This window comes from Orcinus orca, chromosome 4 (assembly GCF_937001465.1).
Source record: "Orcinus orca chromosome 4, mOrcOrc1.1, whole genome shotgun sequence".
Taxonomy (NCBI): domain Eukaryota; kingdom Metazoa; phylum Chordata; class Mammalia; order Artiodactyla; family Delphinidae; genus Orcinus; species Orcinus orca.
The window spans coordinates 12,018,435-12,041,725 of NC_064562.1; the positions used below are offsets into that span (position 1 = coordinate 12,018,435).

The 23,291-nt window shown below is 32.6% G+C and overlaps 1 protein-coding gene across 7 annotated transcripts in view; it reads left to right on the forward strand.

Annotated features, from left to right (window-relative positions):
• CCSER1 (coiled-coil serine rich protein 1) overlaps window positions 1-23,291 on the forward strand; it is a 1,274,678-nt gene that overhangs the window by 708,238 nt on the left and 543,149 nt on the right. For 2 of the 7 annotated variants that reach the window (XM_049709023.1, XM_004276974.4), the window contains one exon: window positions 4,727-5,837. The exons of the other annotated variants lie outside the window; for them this stretch is intronic. In XM_049709023.1, the coding sequence (XP_049564980.1) occupies window positions 4,727-4,786 (60 nt within the window). In that variant the 3' untranslated portion in view covers window positions 4,787-5,837. Of the gene's footprint in view, window positions 1-4,726; window positions 5,838-23,291 lie in introns of those variants that run through there. 7 annotated transcript variants of the gene reach the window in all.

Consider the following 23,291-nt stretch of genomic DNA (forward strand, 5'->3'; position numbering starts at 1 on the left):
AATAAAATGGAAGGAAAACCTCTCTAGGCTATGGTTCTCCTCCTTATAACAAATGACAGAAAAGACAGAGATAAAGGCGAACAATTACTATCTCTCTGGGAGGAAAGTGGATCAATATAAAACAAGAGTACTCATAAAAAAAATCTTTACCAAAGTTGCTATACCCACGAAACTAATTCACGCAGGTATTTTCTCCCTTTAATCTAAATTTGAAAAGGAAGGGACAAGAAATGCTTACCTTCCTTTCAGAACCAGGCACTATAGAGACAGATCCAGGAGATCTGCCTTTGGTAAGAATTATTACCCTTAGCCAGCTTCTGCCAGTTTTCCAGAATCCCATCTGCAGGCTCCAGAGCAAGTATGGTGCCTCAGCAAGCCCCCCATCACGGGTCTCCAAACTGTAGTGGTAGAAAAATAACTTTCCCGCTCTCTGTCTAGGTTCTTGACTGAGTCTCCACTGTAATGAAACACATTAAGAGGAGAAAAACAAAAATGTAATACCACGTATATCTCCTGTATACATTAACTCCCTGAAATGGCCAAGCCAACGCTTTAAATACCATCTCCAGCTAGAGGCAAAAGAAAGGTGTTGGGCAGTGGGGAAGCCGGTTATGGGAGGTTACCAGGAAAAACACAGTAAACAAGGGTAAGGTTGTTAGATTTAAGTCAGTGCCTTCTCCACTGACAAGAGTTTCTAGAGATTTAGCCATCCTCCGCTGCCTGGTACAGAGAGGGAGACACTCTTACAAATGGAGATTGCCCTTATAAACGTAAATATCTCTTACAAAGGGTAACTTTAGTCACTTTTCAGTGCTTCTCCTGTGTCTGCAGTTTCTTCAAAATAATTAACTCTGTAATTTTCATTCCAAAGAGACATATTTGGGGGTGGCTAGTTCTGTTTGCCTTCACTAGCTTATATCGTCTGCCAATAAAAGAAGTAGTAATCATTTTAGGGAAAAAAACATTAAAATATTAGATTATTAGTGTTTCAAAATAAAGGTGTAAAGTGTTTTAATAACATAAGTAACTGTAGAGAGGTAAAGAAAAAAAACTTCCATAAATGTTTGGCTTCATACCAAATAGGCAAAGGAATTGGAATTTTCAGAATAATGTGTTACAGAAAGTTTCCTTAAAAAGAGCCACATGTAACATTAATGTCATGCTCTATATAAAGTAAGAATATCAGAAAATTACACTCTTTTGTGATGCCACCTTTTTAAGATGGTGGTTAGAATTTTACATGTATGTAGCTGAATTACTATAGAGAAAATTTATACCAAAAAGAATGTAATTTGCAATTCAGAGTGCTTAGTCATAGTTCTTTACATATCAGAATTACTTGAGATTTGTCATTACTTTATGAGCTTTGTGCTTATAAGTGGACTTACAGATTTGGATTTACTCCATCAAACTAGAGGAAAATTTGTCTAAGGGTTAGTCTAATACAGAGTAATTTTCACAAAGAAAAATACTCTAAACAGGTTCAGTATTCTCTTGAATTAGAAAAGTATAACCTAAAAATTTATGAATTGTTCTTTTTTTAGCCTAAGACTAGAATTAGAAATAATAGTGCTTTTCAAATTTTAAGATTATAAGATTATATATCATATTGCTCCAAAAATGCTACTTAAAAGTCTTCTTAATTTATGGGAAAGTTGCTACAAACTCTAATTTAGTCTGAAAGGATTAATTTTTCTTCTTTGAGGGAGCATCAGTAATGACTCACTATTGGGACTTTTGTCACTATAAGACAAAAATTACTTGGTGTGAGTGTATATATTACTTTCTACTCTTTTAAAAGTTTTTCCCTCCATTTTGATTTTTATTATGTTAAAATAAACATACAAACACTGAATCTATAGTATATCTATAAATATATTACATGTATATAAACATACATGTGTTTACATATTTTGGGCATTTAAAATGGATATTATTGTACTGTAATATTAATACATTTTTACTTCATAGTTTAAATGACTGAATATCATTCAATCATGTGACCTTTGAAACATTTTTTACTTTTCTCAAGAATTTTCCTTTTAAAGAATGGCATTGTCATATGCTATTACAATTTTGTATCGAGAGAAATTTTGAAAAATCTAACAAAATTGTACATGGTTTTATTCTCCATCTAGCAATACTATCTCTAGAAATTGACCCAGAACATACACATTCCTAGATACCAAATAGCATTTCTATAAGGTTTTCCGTTATGGGCATTATCTGTAATAGGTAAAGATGAAAACAACACAGAATTTCCACCAATAGGGGACTGTTTAGTACTAATGGCTCATTCACAAAATGGGGGCTGTAGAGCCCCCTCCCCCTGCAAAAAGAGGAAACCTTAATGTTCTGGAATGGAATAATCTCTAGACTATATTAATAAGTGAAACAATGAAGGTGTAAAGCCGTTACAATATCAATATCCCCAGAGTGGTTAATCATAAAAAAGTACCCTATTTTTCAAATTACTGTTGTCTCTACAGACTAGTTAAGGGGAACCATTTATTCTCATTAGTTGAGCTTTAATATTTCCTGGTAATTTCCCCTCCCCTGCTTCGTGTTATACTAGCTAAAAAGGACAGAGAAATATTGGGGCTTTTTGTCCTCACTACATGACAAGTATAGAGTATTATAAACTTTCATAGTAAGAGAAATGTTAGAATCGTATACTTTATGACATTTGTGTCTCTGAACATATTCAATCTATTATAGTATTCCCTTCATTTTTACTGACACTTCTTAAAATATTAAAAGGTGGATCTGTATTAGAGCTTTATTAAAAACACGAATGTCAGGAGTCATAAAATACACGGGAACACAGATTCTAGATTTCTGAAATTTATTTCCTCTGTCTTTTTACATTCATTCAACTAGCATTTGGGAAACAGGTAACCAAACACTGAGTATCTATTAAATGTTTGTTAGCCTTAATGATTCTGAAGGCTTTTTTAAAAAAAGAACGTGTTTGGTTGGCAAATATGTATGTGCTTCTGTGTACAACATACAAGTATAGCCCTGAGTTTCCTTTCATCTCAAGATATTATACTCTTTTTCATTTATACAGTCATTTTTTAAATAAAAGTAAAGGTATTTCAGGCACTGAGATTGTAGCAGTGAAATAGACAGGTTTTCTTTCTTCGTGAACCTCATATTATAGTGGATGAGGACAGAAAATCAATTAGACATGAAGAAATTGGTAAGAGAATTTCACACAGTGATGAGGGCCATGAGGTAGATAAGCAGAAAGATGAGATTAAGAGATGACGTCAGGTGAAGTAGGAATACTTGTGTCTAGAAAGGACTCATCATGGAAGACCTGAGAATGTTGTTTTTGAGCTGTAACCTGAGTGATGGGTCAGCTGTTCACAAAACTGGAACAAGCCTCTTAACAGGAAAAATCAGATTATGAAGAACAGTCACCTTCCAGTACTGCTTGCTGCTTTAGGACTGACTCACATTAGTTTTGGTCTTGGCTTCCTGCTTAAAGACTCTATACATTCTAATCTATATATCTAATCTATATATGCACCACAGATAAATCTAAAAGAAATAAACACAAACACACAGCTTACACTGTGTTGTATTTCTACTTTAAAACTCTCTCTTAATGGCTCACTAAGGCTTAAAGGATAAAATCCACATTCCTCAAACCAGCGTCATAGCTGCTAAAATTACATCCTTCCCTACTTATGCAATTTTAGCTCTAACTGTTCCCAAACATAAACCTTTTATTCCACTTAAGCTGCTCCAACACAAATTGCTGTTTCTTGTCTCCGTTGTTGTTCAGTGTTTTGGTTCGTCTGTTTTGTTTTTAACTGTTTTATTTAGAATGCTCCTCCCCTATAATGTATCTCTCTCTTTAGGCCCAGCTCCACTCCCATTTGATTTGGCTACTCAAACTGGGAGTGATCTCTCTTTCTATAGAACAATTTCAGCAGTTACTGGTCCTACATAACCTATCCTGTAGTTGTCAGTACTAGATATTGTTATCAGTTCTATATATTGACATATATAGCTCCTATGTATTGACATAGAACTTACTGTCTTGTAGTATGGCTCATCTTTTCTATATTCATTTCTATCTCTCCAACTGAATTCTACATGCCTTGGAGGCAGCTGCCATATTCTATACTTCTTGGATCCTATATTTCTTTTTATGCACATTACCTGGACAAGGAGTTCCTTTTTTTAAAGGTGAAGTATTTTGACATGTTTTAATTTCCTATCACATAAAACTGCAATAAAGTATAGAGATTTCAAACTAATAATAATTGCAACAGATTGAAAATTCTTTTGGAGCTTTACAAAAAGGAGATTTACAAAAACGAGAGCCAGATGGACTTACCTATTAATCATTTAGTTTTTTGGAAATGAAGAATACATAAAAAGTTGAGGAAAACTCGTTTTTTTACTCCACTTACAAAACCAGAGAAATAAAATTTTGCTAATTGGTCTTCACTCTTCACCTTGCTTTTGGTAGTAAAGTATTTAATTGGAAGTTGGGAGCCTGGAAACATTACTAATATAAATATTTTTATTAAGTTTTAATAGCAATTTTTACTTAGAAAGTCATAAGTAGAATAGACTTATGTTGGTATGTTGGTCTGTGTTTTTTTAATTTGCGTTTAAACATTTTACATCTTCATATTAAGTAAAATTTCCTTTCATTTTATTAATTTGATGTCATTCATTTGTTTATTTTTGTTTTCTTCTTTTCAAGGCCCTGTGGAATCCTACATGCACTGAAGTTTTATTTAAACCAGTACATATTTCAACCTAGGTTAAATCATTATTTGATAAGAAATGTATCACAAATCTGACATGCTAAATATGAAATCAGTTTTCTATAATTTCATGTGTTAGCTATTTCTCGGAGTATGTAATACAGAAATCTTTCCATTCCAGATATTTCACACTTTTTGCATTTGTACACAATTGCATAAAATATTGATGTAGACTAAGCTAACATATTCCTACCTTATTGTATTTTTAAAACAAAAATAGACTTATTTTTAAATTGTCTCTATATGCAGCTATTCTGAAGTGTAATATTCCACTTGGCAGGACATATTTTTTGTTCAACCTTCTCATCCATGTCATTTGTCTCTCTGGTTATAGTCTGTTTAATTTCACCACATATTCTATGCACATTAAGTAAGTTTCAAAACAGTGCTTCTGGTTTCCCCCATCCTAGTGTGACAGGTCTTACCGAAGAACTAAGTTACCTCTGTTTTTCCCTTGCACTGAGATCAAAAGATGAAAACAGTATGTCTTCAAACGAAATAAATCATGAAGAGTCTTATTCTAACTGTAGAAAGTAAAAAAACTTACTTCTATCTCTAAATAAGTGAAGAAAGTTTTTTGGTTATTGACCTCATATTGAGGGAAGTTTGTTGAATGTGTCATAAAAAAAAACACCTGTCTCCTGGACTTGGCATCACTGCCTGATTTCTGTGTGTCCTTGTTTATTACCTTTCTGTAATAGCTCACTTTAATTATCAAATGGCTGGGTAGCAACAAGGCACTCTTGAGTGTTGTAGTTTATTGCAAGGATAAGTGACAGAACCCAAAGGATGTCTCAGTGTTGTGGTGCAGGACAACAGAAGAGCCATAGAGCTAAGGAGAGGAAAGCAGGTTTTACTGAATTCCCTATATTTTTTAAACAGGAAATGAAATAATCATGGTTAATGATGGTAACATTTAGAAATATGCTATAAAATTTCTTAAATTATTTGAATTATTATGTAACATACAATATGCATGATCAAATGTTGGGTTTAAACCATGGTATTAAAATAAAACTGTAAATATATTTATTTACTTGAAAACATTGTATGTGTCCTTGTTGACTTTGCTGCTTAAAACATCCTTTTATGATTCAAGATACAAAAACATTTTTGTTTCTCTAACAGTTTTCTAGAGTTTATTCTTTTATTCTGTTCTTATCTCTTTCTATTTATTGTCTTATTTTAACATTTGAAACCCATAAATATAGATAATGTAAGAAATTCTGTTACCTGTAATAAAGCACTCCTCTGATAAAGATTTTTATCAGCTTGAATGGTCAATATCATTTTGAAGAAGAAGAAAGAATTCAATTAAAGATATTTTGACTAGGATGCAAGGGAAAAAAGAAATGTATTAGCAAGTAGATTAAGTCAATAAAGAAAGGTACTTCTTTCCTCAAAAGCAATGTAGCAAAAATTGTCAATACAGACAAAAAAGCCACCTAACCTGAAAAGCTACCATTTTATGATTGCTCTTTAACACCAGTAAGACATTTCAGGCTGCTTCCTCAGAAACCCTTTTTTTTTTTCTTTCATGTAATTTTTCTTTTTTAATGGGATTGTGCTGAATATACATCAATGAACATGTTTCTAGGTTAATTTTACTTTCATGGTGAAATATATTCAGACTCTCCAGAAATGTTTATTATGTAGTTTGTCCATTTAACTATTAAAATGTTTTACATTTCTTCGATTACATTAAATGTGAATTAAAAATAGGGATTAATGGCATGGTAAATTTTTAGAAAAATGTGCAAGAACCATTATAATTAGTGCACTGTATTCCAAGGTGTAACAAAACTGAGGTTGATGATTGTTTCTCAAAGAAGTAGCAAGAAGCATAAAAGTATATCTGACAGCTGCAAATAGTGCAGCATCAGTATTTATTGATGAAAGGAGCATTATGCTATACTATTATGCCTCCATATCTGTCTGAAATACCCTGACAATAATTAACTAAAAATAAGAGATGAACAAGCTTAATTATATTTATTTTCCAAATGAGTGAAGTGGAATTTGAAGAGGTTGAGTGACTTTCTCAAGTTCATGTAACTTTTCTAACAGACATTAAAGTTCTAGATTGTGCTGTAGGTGTTTCAGATCAAAAGTCAGGATTTTGTTTTCCTGACTTCAGAATTTTGGTGGACTGCATGATTGCAAAATTCAATACAAATTATACATGGATTACATATGTGAATATATACACACTTGTATATTATACATGCATTATATATTATTAAAGGTTGGGTTTATCTTAAATCTGCATTATAGTCTAGGCTTAATGGTGATGATATAGATTTACTATGTGAATACCTGTCTAAGATGTATAATATATGAGCTAAGGAATTTATTTTATAATATTAAGAATTATTTTTTCAAATATAAAGAAGTGCTTAGAAGGAAAACCAGGAACAGTTTTGCTAGATGTTTTGACAGTTATTAACATATATTTTATTTATATCTTGAATCATTTTGAAAGTTTAATTTTTCATTCCCTGAAATGTATGCATGTTAAATGTTCTTATTTACAGTATTTTAAAATATAAGTCACTTATCATTCTTGGTTAGATTTATGACATATAGCTGTGTTTTAAATGATTTTTTAATGAAGACTCTAAAGTAAGTATATGTTACTATGCACATGTGATTTTTATTATGGCACACGTAAAAACTTCCTTGCTAAAGTTTTCAAAATTGCTATTTTTCATAGTTACCTAAATTTGATATTGTTTTAAATATTTGTTTATTTAGAAAACAAAATGTACTTTTCCATATTTAACTTGCTGCTAGAGGCAGGAAAGTCCAAATTTAACAACAGGATGCTTTTCATGATTTTGTGTTTTGTGCCCACATGTTCACACAGGACTCTCTAAATGCAGTTCTATCATATCTTAATTTCTTACATCTAATCACTCTTTCTAAAAGAAATCTTTGTCTTGGTGCTTTTTGGGGCAACAGTAATCGCCATTATGATATGCTGGCACGTTTAAAGAAAAAACTAATACTAATATATATTTTCAAACACATCAGTTTCATTTGATGTATGTACTTGACACAAGTCCACATGTCAGTGATAGATTGACATACATATCCTCCATTGAAAAGAACTGTTACTCTTGATATTAATAAGCATTAAGAACTGTTAGAATTTCCCATGCCTTCCAAATGATGTCTGTTGGATATCTAAATTTGCATAATACATTTATACCATTAATTACAATGGAGTAGAGTAGGATAGGCTGTAAAATGGAGAAAAAATGAGAGGTTAGCACTTTTCTTACTTTATATTTTACTACAAACCAAACATCTTGAGTATATTCATTGGGTGTTCTTTTAACTCTATTTCGTGAAAGCTTTTCTCTTCTCCTCTTTGAATGCTGTATATTGATATACATATAGGAGGTTGATGAACAGGAGGATCAAATGATAATAAAATATTTTCTGGTAAATGTTCCTAATACCTGAAAACTCTTTGTTGCATCCTTAATTTATACACATCATGGTCAGATTGTATACACATACACATATATGAAATAAGGAAACCCTTATTTTAAATTATCTTCTTACCAATTTCCTTTTTTAAAGAGGAGGAAATTTGATGAAGTAGCATATGAGTATCCCTAGGAAAGAAAGGGAAAGAGCAATGACAAATATAAATGCAAAACGGATTCTGATGAAGAAAAACAACAAAGCAAGGGTAAAATGATTGTTGAATACTTCCCCTTAAGATTTAGTTTAGATTTTCTTTTAAGCTTCCAATTTTAAAAAATATATATAAGACTTAAAAGATGAAAGAAGTGTCCCCTCAGCTATAAAGTAGAAGAACCAGTAGCTTAAACTTTGATAAATAGTCTGGAAGCTTTGTGTATTAATACATGTTAAATATAATGACCAGGGAGAGTGAATAAATGTCATGCCTTTTTACTCAGGCTCTTCATGGAAGATTTCTTCTTCATAAAGTTGGCAAGATTCTTGACCTGGAAAGAGATTTATGTGTATCTTTTTTTCCACTAAGAATACCAGAGTAAACTTGAAAGAACAAGTAACTTCGTTTGGCAGTAAATATGCTACACGGATTTAAATTTTCTCTGCATCATGGTTTATATATGTTTTAAGAAGTTACTGTGTTAATGTAGATTCAGGGTTTAATTTATATTACTAGTACAATTTTTATACAACTTTATGATTTTTTGGAGATCTTTATCATCATACTGCCATTTTGGTTGTAGCCACATGAATTTGAAGAATAGGATCCGGAAAATTAATGAGTAATCTCTGAAAACCTAACTTTTCTGTTTTAGTAACGCAAATACAACATAAGTAAAAAATTATACATGCATAAACCCATACTCTATATTGTTTTTCTAATGCTTTTTATCATAGTGTAACCTTTAGAAGCCCCAAAAAACTTTAAATTAGTTTGATTTTTAAAAGTGAAAAGCATCTTGTAGTAGAATGTGATGTATACATTGGAAATTTATTGCTAGTTGTTAATGAAAAAGAATATGCAATATCTGGTGAGCGAGCATAAAAGATCAGATGATCAAAAGACTCATACAAATCATAGATCTTAGCCAATATCAAGCTTATACTAATCATTTCAAAGGTACTGGCCATCACGCTCCAGTGAAAGAGGAAAGAGGTCTGCCAGGTTGGGGACAGCTCTCCCAGTTCTTTTATCCCACTTTGGAATCCACTCTCTGATTGAAGCTAAGAGATCAGATTTCCAAGTGAGATTTTATGGGGTTACCTCACACAGCGGGAGAAATGTTTCATTGATGAAGTATCTTCATTTTATATCCCAACAATATGAATTCTTCAGGGAGCCATGTTCATAAAGATTCTAAGATTATTTACTCAAATCAGTCCTTAACCAGGGGCATACTGTTATAATTTCCATTGATAAGGACCCTCCTTCCAGCAGCTATTACTAGTTTATTTTCCTGGAGATCTAGTTTTTATGTTGGCAAGGTTAGAAGAGGTTACCTCCCTTCTTTTACTTCCCCTGGAGACAAGCCAGTTGCTTTAACTCCCCCTTCTCACTTGCTCCATTTCCACAGTTCATTCTGAAAGTGATATTATATTGGAGTGGAATGAAGCCCGGTGTCCTAGATTTTTCATTTCTCTTTAATTGAAAGGAGAAGACCTTATAGAAAGTTTATCTGACCAAAATTGCACTTGTTTTGGGTTTCTCTTCTTTGTTTTCAATGTTTCATAACAGTTTGAGGCAAGAGTTAGGAGATTGCTTTTCCTGAAGGTTATGTTTCCCTTTATTTTTCACTTAAGGCAAGCTTTCGTGAATTGCAGTTTTTGAAAGTCAAGAAATTTGTGATTCAATTGGGGGAAAAAATTAAAATTCCTTAAAATAAAGTTTTTGTTAATTGATGTATGCTGTAATATACCACATAAGAGACGGTCAGCTTATTTAAATTTATATGTCATATTTAAAGTTATAAATACTTGTTTTAGTCTTTGTTTCCATTTGCTATTTATACAAAATTACTCCTGTTGGGACGATAATCCATTCAACTAATTGGAATAGAGTAAATTCTTCATTTTCTTCTTTCAGTTATGCTATATACCTCATTATGTATTTTATTGAATATAAAATGTCTAGTTTTAAGATATTTGGGATGTGGGTTTATTTATGTAAAATCTCTGTTGTTTTGTACTTTCATCCATTTGGTATATATAAAAAGTACACTAGAAAAATTCCCATAAGAGAAAACACATATAAGAAAAACTGAATCCAATACCTGCAGCCTGATTTATCTGTTCTGTTGCTGTTCCACAAACAGACTGTTTTGTCTCTACCAAGTCTTAGTGCCTTTACTCACATCAGTCCCCTAACCTATAGAGCTGTTTCTTTTCTCTCAACTTGTTCACATGAAGAGGAAACCGAGTTCCATATTCCCAGGATTCTCCAGGCATAATTAAATTCTACTCTAAATCATTCTGCCGTTTAATTATGGCTACCATTTTTTTATTTTGCTATGTGTCAAGTGCTGTTTTAAAGGCTTTACATGTTTTAAGTATGTATTCTTCACAAAAGCCTATGAGGGAGCTACTGTTATGTGACACCATTTTGCAAGCAAGAAAGCTGAAATATAGAGAAGTTAAGAAATTTGCACCAAATTACATTACTAGAAAGTTAGTAGGCTGTGTTTAAGCATAGGCCCTCTGGATCTAGAGCCTGCACTTTTTTTTAATTTTTATTTTATTATTTTTTTAACTTTTTAATTGAAGTATAGCTGATTTACAATGTTACCTTAGTTTGAAGTGTAAACCATACTGATTCAGTGCTTTACAGAATAACTCCATTTAAAATTACTGCCAAATATTGGCTGTATTCCCTGTCCTGTACAATATATCCTTGTAGCTTACAAGCTATACGTAGTAGTTTGTAGCTTTTAATCCCTTACCCTTAGCTTGCACCTTCCCCTTCCCTCTCCCCACTGGTAACCACTAGTTTATTCTCTGTATCTGTAAGTCTGTTTCTTTTGTTATATTCACTTGTTGTTGTTTTTTTTAAGATTCCACATGTAAGTGATATCATATGGTATTTGTCTTTCTCTGTCTGACTTATTTCAGTGACATACACCCTCCAGTTTCGTCCATGTTGTTGCAAATGATAAAATTTCATTTTTATAGCTGAGTAATATTCCATTGTGTGTGTATATATATATATATATATATGTATGTATGTATCACATATTCTTTATTGATTCATCTGCTGATGGATACTTAGGTTGCTTCCATATCTTGGCTATTGTAAATAACGCTTCTGTGAACTTTGGGGTGTATGCATCTTTTTGAATAGTGTTTTCATTTTCTTTGGATATATACCCAGGTGTGGAATTGCTGTAAAATATGGTAGTTCTATTTTTAGTTTCTTGAGGAACCTCTGTACATCCATGTTGGCTGCACTAATTTACATTCCCACCCACAGTGTACTAGGGTTCTCTTTTCTCCACATCTCACCAATATTTGTTGTTTGTGGGTTTTTTTGATGATGCCATTCTAGCTGGTATGAGGTGATAGCTCATTGTGGTTTTCATTTGCATTTCTCTGATGATTAGTAATGTTGAGCATTTTTCATTTTCATTGCCTACTGGTCATCTGTATGTCTTCTCTGTAAAAATGTCTATTCAGGTCTTCTGCCTATTTTTATGCAGTTTTGTTTGTTTGTTTTTTGGTATTAAGTTGTATGAGTAGCTTATGTATTTTTCATATTAATCCCTTGTTGGTCATCATTTGCAAGTATTTTCTCCCATTCAGTAGGTTGTCTTTCTATTTTGTCCATGGTTTCCTTTGCTATGCAAAACATTTTTAAGTTTAATTAGGCCCATTTGTGGGTTTTTTTGGGGATTTTTTTGTTTTTTTTGGTACGCGGGCCTCTAACTGTTGTGGCCTCTCCCATTGCGGAGCACAGGCTCCGGATGCACAGGCTCAGCAACCATGGCTCACGGGCCCAGCCGCTCTGCGGCATGTGAGATCTTCCCAGACCGGGGCATGAACCCATGTCCCATGCATTGGCAGGCAGACTCTCAACCACTGCGCCACCAGGGAAGCCCCATTTGTGTATTTTTGCTTTTGTTTCCTTTACTTTAGGAGACAGATCCAAGAAGATACTGCTGTGATTTATATCAAAAAATGTTCTGCCTATGTTTTCTTTTAGGATTTTTATGATTTCTGGTTCATAGTTAGGTCTTTAATCCATTTTCAGTTTTTTTGTATATGGTATGAGAAAATGTTCTAATTTCGTTCTTTTACATGCAGCTGCCCAGTTTTCCCAGCATCACTTATTAGCAAGACTGTCTTTTCTCCATTGTGTACTTTTGCCTTCTTTGCTGTAGACTAATTGACTGTAGGTGTGTGGGTTTATATCTGGGCTCTGTATTCTGTTCCATGGATCTATATGTCTGTTTCTTTGCCAGTACTATACTGTTTTGTTTTCTGTAGCTCTGTAGTATAGTATGAAGTCCATGAGCATGATGCCTCCAGCTTTGTTCTTTTTTGTCAAGATTGCTTTTGTAGTTTGGGGTTATTTGTGGTTTCATATAAATTTTAGTATTATTTGTTCTAGTCCTGTGAAAAATGTCATGAATATTTTGATAGAGATTGCACTAATTCTGTATCTTGCTTTGGGTAGTATGGCTGTTTTAATAATAATCATCCTTCTAATTCATGAACATGGGATATATTTCCATTTCTTTACTTCAGTTTCCTTCATCAGTGTTTTAAGATTTACAAAGTATAGGTCCTTCACCTCCTTGGTTAAGTTTATTCCTAGGTATTTTGTTCTTTTTGATGCAATTTTAAGCACGATTGTTCTCTTGCTTTTTCTTTCTGATAGTTCATTATTAGTGTATAGAAAAGCAACAGATTTCTGTGTATTAATCATATCCTGCAACTTTACTGAATTCATTTATTCTAATAGTTTTTCAGTGGAGACATTAGGGTTTTAGAAAACCCTAATGACATCATACAGTATGAGGCCATCTACAATTAGTGACAATTTTACTTCTTACCTTATAATTTGGTTGCCTCTTATTTATTTATTTATGTTTTTTCCTTGTCTGATTGCTGTGGCTGGGACTTTCAATATTATGTAAGTGAAAGTGGCAGGAGTGGGCATTTTTGTTATGTTCCTGATTTTAAAGGAAAAGCTTTGCTTTTCCCCATTAAGTATGATGTTAGCTCTGGGTTTGTCATATATGGCTTTTTTTATGTTGAGATATGTTCTCTCTGTACCAACTTTGATAAGAGTTTTTATCATGAATACATGTTTAATGTTATCAATTTTTTATGCATCTATTGCAATGATCTTGTGATTTTTATTCTTCCTTTTTTAATGTAGTGTGTCACATTGATTGATTTTTGGATATTGAACTATCCTTGCATTCCTAGGGTAAATCCCACTTGATCATGGTGCATGATCCTTTTTATATATTGTTGAATTCAGTTTGCTAACAATTTTTTGAGGATTTTTGCATCTGTATTCATTAGAGATATTGGCCTATATATATTTTTTTTAATGTTTGTCTGGTTTTGGTATCAGTTTGTTGTCTGGGTAATGGTCTCATGGAATGAATTTGGGAGTATTCCCTTATCTTCAGTTTTTTGGAATAATTTGAGAAGGATAGGTATTAGCTCTTGTTTATATGCTTGGTATAATTACCCTGTGAAGCCATTCAGTCCTGGACTTTTACTTGTTGGGAGTTTTTTGATTACTTATTTAATTTCACTACTAATGATTTATTTGTTCAGATTAGCTACTTCTTCCTGATTCAGTCTTGGAAGATTGTATGTTTCTAGAAATTTATCCATTTCTTCTAGATTCCATTAACAAAGATCAGTACTTTAAAATCTGATAAACTTGCTGTTTAAAGTACTGGCCTTTGTTTATTTTTATTTTCAGAGCAATTATAATTATGAATAATCATACTAGTATTATAAACATAAGCAAATGAAAGGTACTGTAGTTCCTGGTGGAGAGAATAACGGCTAATGTTTATTAGGTGCTACTGTGTGCCAAGCAATATTCTAAATGCTTTATGTGTTGTCTCATGTAATCGTAAACAAAAACAAGATAGATTCTATTATTCTCATTTTACAGAGGAGGATATTAAGGCACAGCAAGGTGATGTAAAATTCCCAAAGTGATATCATACGAGTGATGAGAGAGCTGTGTTATGAATCCAAGTGGTCTTGATTCCAGAATTCACCCCCTAATCACTTCACTATATGGTGCCCCCAATAGAATGCAATAACTGAATCCATGGTTATGCTGCAGAAACAATTCCAAATTTTAGTGACTTCAGTATCTTTTATTTGTTTCTTTATTGCTCATGTCTATTGCTGGCCAACAGACAGCTCTCTGCCCTCACTGTAAGACTCAGGTTGATGGAACAATCTTCATCTGTTATGTTGCAGCCTGTGAGAGAAAGAGTGTCATAAATTGCACAATGGGTCTTAAACTTCCACTCAGAAATGTCATATGACACTTCTCACGTTTCATTGGTCAAAATAAATTAAGTTGTATAGTCACAGCTAGTAAAATCCAAAGGGCAGGGAGGACAAATCAGTCATATGCCCAGAAGTGGGAAAACCATGAAAAACTGGCACACAGCACCAATGACTACTATTACATCTTTCTACTTTTCTCTGAAATAAGCTGGTTTTAATTAAAATGTGAAAATTACTATTTGGTAAGTATGCTGACATAAACATCATTTGATTCCATCATAGTTTTCAGAAAAACCTAATACAAAAATTTCTAATTCTGTAAGTGCATATCCCTCTGTAAAATGTTGTGTGTATATAATGCTGTCTCAATTTTTGACATATGACATACATATATTACTTGTACCATATTCTTCAGATATATTTCAGTCATTTCACTAGATTTTGAAATATTTCTATTTTTAATAAAACATTTCTGTTTATAATCAACAATCTACTGAGTTGCCTAGCATTTGTTGATGTTACCACAGTAATATTCTAGCTTGTTTTAACTATTTTAAAATAAATGATCATACCCATATCTATAACAGAGAGGCTTTTTCTGGGCTACTTGATTCTAAGTATCATTAGTGTACTTGTCAGAATAATTCATAGTGACAGTGCTATTCCACCAACGTTTTTTAGTGATTTACCTCCTTAAACCTTATCATTAAGCACATTTTTCCTCTGGAAGTATCTCTAGAGATTTTAAGTGACAAGTATAATATTTTAAATGTGTGAACAAAAATGACTTTCTTGTTCCCAAACAATATGCTATGCTTGATTCAGAAAGAGATAATTTGCATCAACTGAAGCAAATAGGTTTCCTTTAATTTTTTCCCCTCTCATTTAATGTTAAAGCCTACCAAATTATCTCCTAAGTCATGTATTATATTTTCAACTTTTATGATGCAAACAACAATCACCTTCAATTCCCACAATACACAATACACATTTTTCTTTAATGAGAATATTATCTATGAAACTTTAATTTGTAAACAAATCAAGCTACATTGTTCTGCATGCCTTCTTTTTACTGTTTGAATATAAAGTGAAATCCTTGGTATTATTTCCTTTCAATCTATAATTAATTTGTTGATTCCAATATACTAATTGAATCAAGCTATTTGTATTGTAAGTAAAATAGGTCAACGTTCATTATATCAGTATGGTAGTTTGCATTACCAAAGCTATCATTTACTTTAGCTTTAGTCTAAATATAATAATAATATATATTTGTATATATATGAAATTAGGATTCTCACTATTTTAGACTTATCTTTTCCAAATTCATATTCAGAATATAGAAAATAATTATTTAAGTTGAAAGAGAGCATTAATCAAAATGTTAGGAATATATATTTTGTATTCTCAATATTTTATTCATATTTATACTTGTTTATATTTGTATCATACAAGATGAAAAGAAAATTTGTAAATACTAGAAGTATGATTGTTCTATGTATTCCTGTCACAGTTTTGAATTGTATCAATAGCATTTTTAAATATACAAATTACGGAAAGATATTAATCCCTTATGGAAAGATACTAATCCCTAATGTTTGTCAGTAATTAATTTTCTAAGTTTTAAAATATAGGTTGACATTCTTAAGCAATTTTTATGCATTAGAAATATCAAAAAAGCAGAAATAGAAAAATGAAAACCACCAAATCATTGAGTATTTAGTAAGAGGTTATTGTGCATGTAAGAGCAATTTGCAAACTGGGTGCCTTCAAAATCGAAGACTAATATGAAGCTTAGGGGCATGATGTAACAGGCTGACTTAAAAGTGAAATTGAGGACATTGCCTACTGTTTAAAATGATTGGTTATTACAATGGGTGCTTCTAGAAGGCAGGGGATTGGTTAAATTGATTATCTCATACCACTTTTAGGAAGATGACTTGTTTCTTTTATGATTGTTGGAGTCATTTACAGGAAATAACCCAAGTCAAGTTTTGATTACATTCATGAAATCAGCTAGATTTAGTTTGCTTATGTGACTTGAATGGTTTTGTCTGCTCAGGAAATTCTCAAGTCCGGTGTCCGTTTTGTATCTGATTTAATAATTCCCCACTTTTGGCCATTATTTTAGTAGGCTGAGAGTATGACCAGGTAGTATGGCGTGACTCTTGGTTACCACTATTGATGCCAGAAAATCATTTATTTGTTGTTTCCACCAGTTGAGTCATCAGGAAGGAAGGTCATTAGTTGCAGTTAGCAACAATTGCATTATCATCATAGGCTTGGGTGGTAAGATCACTGAGCTCTTCAGGTTTTCTAATCCTGATGGATATCATTTGATATGGGAGTGCCTGCTGAAAGACACTTAAAATCTTTGAGAGAACACAACGCACTAGAGAGGTTAATATGTTGGATATAAGGAAAATAACAGACAAGGATTAAAAAATTACCCAGAGTAGAGAGTCCCAGAAGCCAGGGTATAATCAACTAAACAACCTAAATGGGTTATAATCAGATTCAAGTTTTACCATTTGAAGTCAATCTATTTTTATTTTATTTTTTTTTAATAAATTTATTTTATTTATTTTTGGCTGCATTGGGTCTTCGTTAACTGCATGTGGACTTTCTCTAGTTGCTGCAAGTGGGGGCTACTCTTCATTGTGGTGCACGGGCTTCTCATTGCGATGGCTTCTCATTGTAGAGCATGGGCTCTAGGCACGCGGGCTTCAGTAGTTGTGGCACGTGGGCTCAGTAGTTGTGGCGCACGGGCTTAGTTGCTCCGTGTCCTGTGGGATCTTCCTGAACCAGGGATCAAACCCGTGTCCCTTCTATTGGCAGGCCACTTCTTAACCACTGCGCCACCAGAGAAGTCCTACTTTTATTTATTTACTAAGGTGCTTGCTGTGTTAGCAATCACATATCCCCATGATTATTTAGGACAGGATGAACATGAGGAATTTTTTTTAAAATTGAAGTTTAATTTACATACAACATATTAGTTTCAGGTGTAAAAATATAATGATTTGACATTTGTATACATTGTGAAGAGATCACCACAATACATCTAGTTACCATCTATCACCATACAAAGTTACGAATTTTTTTCTTGTGATGAGAACTTTTAAGACTTACTTTCTTAACAGCTTTCAAATTCGCAATACAATATCATTGATTGTAGTCAACATGATGTACCTTATGTCCCAATGACTTATTTATTTTATAACTAAAATTTGTATCCCTTGATCCCTTTCAACCATTTCTCCCACCCCCAACCACCCTCCCCTCTCACAACCATCAAACTATTGCCTTTATCGGTGAGTTTTGTTCCTTTGTTTTCTTTTTCAGATTCCACATATAAGTGAAATCATATGGTATCTGTCTTTAACTTATTTCACTTAGCATAATACCCTCAAGGTCCATCCATGTCTTCACAAATGGCAAGATTTAATTCTTTTTTATGGCTGACTAGTATTCCATTGTATTTATATAACACATCTTTCTTACTTATCCATCAGTGAATCCTTAGGTTGTTTCCATATCTTGGCTATTCTAAACAATGCTGCAGTGAACATAGGGGTCCATATATCCTTTCAAATTAATGTTTTTGTTTTCTTTGAATAAGTACCCAGAAGTGGAATTGCTGGATCATGTAGTAGTTTTATTTTTAATTTTTGGGGGAACCTCCATACTGTTTTCCATAGCGGCTGTACCAATTTACCTTCCCACCAACAGTGCATTAGGTTTCCCTTTAATCCACATCCTCAGCAACACTTGTTATATTTTGTCCTTTTCATAATAACCATTCTGACAGGTATGAGATGATATCACATTTTGTTTTGATTTGCATTACTCTGGTGATTAATGATGTTGAGCATCTTTTCATGTGTCTGTTGGCAATCTGTGTGGCATCTTTGGAAAAATGTCTGTTTGGATTCTCTGCCCATTTTGTAATCAGATTTGTTTGTTATTGAGTTTTATGAGTTCTTTTTATGTTTGGATATTAACCACTTATCAAGTACATGATTTTCAAATATCTTCTTTCATCAGGTAGGTTGCCTTTTTATTCTGTTGATGGTTTTGTTTGCTATGCAGAAGCTTTTCAGTTTGATGTAGTCCCATTTATTCATTTTTGCTTTTGTTTCCATTGTCTTTGGAGTCAGATTTTGTTTGAAATATCACCAGGAGTAGTGTCAAGAAGCTTACTGTCTATGTTTTCTCCTAGAAGTTTTATGATTTCTGGTTTTACATTCAAGTCTTTAATCCATTTTGAATTACGTTTGTGTATGGTTTAAGATAGTGGTCCAGTTTTATTATTTTGCATGTGGCTAGCCAGTTTTCCCTACACTATTTATTTATTTATTTTTAAAGTTTTAATTTTATTTATTTTTGGCTGCATTGGGTCTTGGTTGCACACAAGCTTCTCTTGTTGCAGAGCACAGGCTGTAGGTGCATGGGCTTCGGTAGTTGTGGCACATGGGCTTAGATGCTCTGCAGCAAGTGGGATCTTCCCGGATCAGGGATCGAACCTGTGTCCCCTGCATTGGCTTGTGGATTCTTAACCACTACACCACCAGGGGAGTCCCAACCCCTACATCATTTATTTACAAGACTGTCCTTTCCTCATTGTATACACTTGTGTCTTTTGTTATAAATTAATTTACCATCCATGCTTAAGTATACTTCTCGGCTCTCTGTGTCACTGATCTGTGTCTGTTTTTATGCCAGTACCACACTGTTTTGATTATTATAGCTTTGTAATATGGTCTGAAATCAGGAAGAATGATGCTTCCAACTTCATTCTTCATTATTGGATTGCTTTGGCTATTTGGGAATTTTGTGGTTCCATAGAAATTTTAGGTTTGTTTGTACTGCTTCTATGAAAAATGCCATTGGAATTTTGATAGGAATTCCTTTGAGTAATATGGACATTTTTCAGTATTGTTCCAATCAATGAGCATGGAATATCTCTCCATTTATGTGTATCCTCTTCAATTTCTTTCATTAATATCTTACAGTTTTCAAAGTGTAGATTTTTCATGTCATTGGTTACATTTATTCTTAAGTATTTTATTATTTTTGATGCAATTGTAAATGGGATTGTCTTCGTAATTTTTATTTCTGATAGTTTTTCGTTGGTACAGAAAAAATGCAAAGATTTTTGTATATTGATTTTTTTTCCCTGCAACTTTACAAAATTTGTTAGTTCTAACAGTTTTTTGGTGGAGTCTTTAGGGTTATCTTTATATAAAAACATGTCTACAAACAGTGACAGTTTCACTTCTTCCTTTCCAATTCTGATGCCTATTTCTGTTTCCTTCCTAATGGGTCTGGCCATGATTTCCAATACTATGTTGAATAAAAGTGGTGGGAGTAGAATCCTTCTCTTTCACCTGAATTTAAGAGTTAAACATTTTTGTAGTAACCCATAAGGGAAAAGATCCTGAAAAAATAGATATATATGTATGTATAACTGAATCACTTTGCTGTACACCTGAAACTAACACAACATTGTTAATCAACTATACATCAATAAAATAAATAAGGGATAAACTGAGGTTTTTTGCCATTGAGTATGATGTTACCTGTGAGCTTGTCCTATATGGCCTTTATCATGTTGAGGTGTGTCTCCTCTATAACCACTTTGTTGAGAGTTTTTATCAAAAATGTTTGTTGAATTTTGTCAAATGCTTTTTCTGCATCTATTGAGGTAATTCCATGATTTTTATTCTTCATTTTGTTAATGGAGTGTATCACATTGATTGATTTGAGGATGTTGAACCATCCTTGCATCTCTAGAATAAATCCCACTTGATTGTGGTGTATGATCCTTTTAATGTATTGTCAAATTTGATTTGCTAAGTTTGTTGAGGATTTTCACATCTTTGTTATATTAGCTATGTATTGTCCTGTAATTTTCTTTTTGTGTTATGCCCTTGTCTAGTTTTGGTATCAAGGTAATGCTGGCCTCATAAAATGAGTGTAGAAGTGTTTCTTCCTCTTCAAATATTTGAAATCATTTGAGAAGTGTGATTATTAACTCTTCTTTAAATGTTTTGTAGAATTCACCAGTGAAGCCATGTGGTCCTGGGCTTTTGTTTTGGGGGAGCTTTTTGATTACTGACTCATTCTTCTTACTGGTAATCAGTCAGTTCACATTTTCTGTTCTTCATGATTTAGTCTTGGGAGATTATAAGTTTCTAGGAATTTATCCATTTCTTCTAGGTTGTCCAATTTGTTGGCACATAATTTTATGTAATAGTTTCTTATGATCTTTTCATTTCTTGGTTATCAGTGGTAATTTTTTCTCTTTAATTTCTGATTTAATTGATTTTAATGCACTCAGTGGTTCTAGCTAAAGTTTTGACAACTTTGTTTATCTTTTCAAAGAACGAGCTCTTAGTTTCATTGATCTTTTCTATTGTCATTTTAGTCTTCATTTTATTTATGTACACTTAGATCTTTATTTCTTCTACCAACTTTGGGCTTTGTTTTTCTTTTTATAGTTCCTTCAGATATAAATTTATATTGTTTATTTGAGATTTTTCTTGTTTCTTGAGGTAGATTTGTATCACTATAAACTTCCCTCTTAGAACTGCATTTGCTGCATTTCATAGATTTTGGTATGTTGTATTTCCACTTTCACTTGTCTCAAGGTTTTTTGGGTTTTTTTTCTCCTTTGAGTTCTTCATCAACCGATTGGTTTTTTAATTGCATGTTGTTCAATCTCCACATATTTGTGATTTTTCTAGTTTTCTACTCATAATTAGCTTCTAGTTTCATATCATTGTGGTCAGAAAAGATGCTTGGTATGATTTCAGTATTTTTAAATTTATTGAGACTTGTTTTGTGGCCTAGCATATTATCTATCCTGGAGAATGCTTTATGTGCACTTGAGAAAAATGTGTATTCCACTGCTTTTGGATGGAATGTTCTATATATGTCTACTAAATCCATCAGTTCTAATGTGCCATTTATGACCAGTGATGCTTTGTTTTTCTGTCTAGGCCATCTATCCATTGTCGTAAGTGGCATACTAAAGTCCCCTCCCGTTATTGCTGTCAATTTTTCCCTTTGAGTCTTAATATTTGCTTTACATATTTAGGTGCTCCTATGTTGGGTTCATAAATAGTTTAAAATGTTACATCTTCCTTTGGATTGACCCCTTTATCATTATGTAATGTCCACTTTTGTCTTTTACTGCAGTCTGTTTTAAAGTCTATTTTGTCTGATATAAGTATAGCTACCCCAGCTTTCTTTTGGTTTTCATTTGTGTGAAACATCTTTTTCCACTGTGTTGCTTTCAGTCTTTGTGTGTCCTTATATCTGATGTCATTCTCTTTTAGACAGCATAAAGATGGGTCTTGATATTGTATCCATTGAGCCACTCCATGTCATTTTTTTTTGGAGAATTTAGTCCCTTTATATTTAAAGTAATTATTGATAGTATGTACTTACTGCCATTTTGTTAATTGTTTTCTGACTGTTTTGTCTTTTCTGTTCCTTTCTTCTGCTTTCTTCCCTTGTGTTTTGATAACTTTCTCTAGTGTTATGCTTAAATTCATTTCTCATTATCTTTTTTGTATTTACTACAGGTTTTAACTTTGTGGTTACCATGAGGCTTAGTCTGTTTTAAGTTAATAGCAAGTTACATTTGAATGCATTCTAAAACTCTGTCTTTACTTTGCCCCAACATTTTATGTTTTTAATGTCACATTTTACATCTTTTTGTGTATCCCTTAACTAATTTTTGTAATTTTAATTATTTTTACTAATTATGTCTTTTATTCTCTATAACTAGCTTTATAAATGATTAATGCACTTTCTTTACTATATATTTATTTTTCCCAGTGAGATTTTTACATTCATATGTTTTCTTACTAATTAATGCCCTTTCTTTTCAGCTTAAAGAAGTTGCTTTAACATTTCTCATAGGGCTGGTTTAGTGAGGATTAACTCTTTTAGCTTTTGCTTGTCTGGAAAACTTGTTATCTCCCCTTCAATTCAGAATGATAACCTTGCTGCATAGAGTTATTCTTGCTTCAAAGTTTGTTGTTGTTGTTTCATTTTGTTTTGTTTTTTTCTTTGAGCACTTTGAATATATCACACCACTTCCTTTTGGCCTGGCATTGAACTCTTGAGCTGCCCACACAGCAATAGGCATGAAGGTTATCCATGTATAATCTGTGTGCCCATTTCTCTGAATTCTACTAGTTGATAACAAAGACTCAAAGCCAATTAATAAGATTAGAATCTGATAATGGATAAACTGTAGCTTTCTATTGAAACAGTATTTTCCATAGTCATCCCATGTTTATCAAAAATATTTACAGTAAAACTGATTCATTTTGTAAAATAAGTCTTGTCTTATTAAATTTGGATTTATTATTTACAGAAATGTAGTAAGAATATTAATTCTACGCATATATTCAAACATAACATTTCAGTCAAAGCTTTGGTAATATCCAAGGGGCTTTATTGGCTCCGTAAAGTCAACCTTAGTTCTTTAAAATTGTCTGGTAATAAGGATTC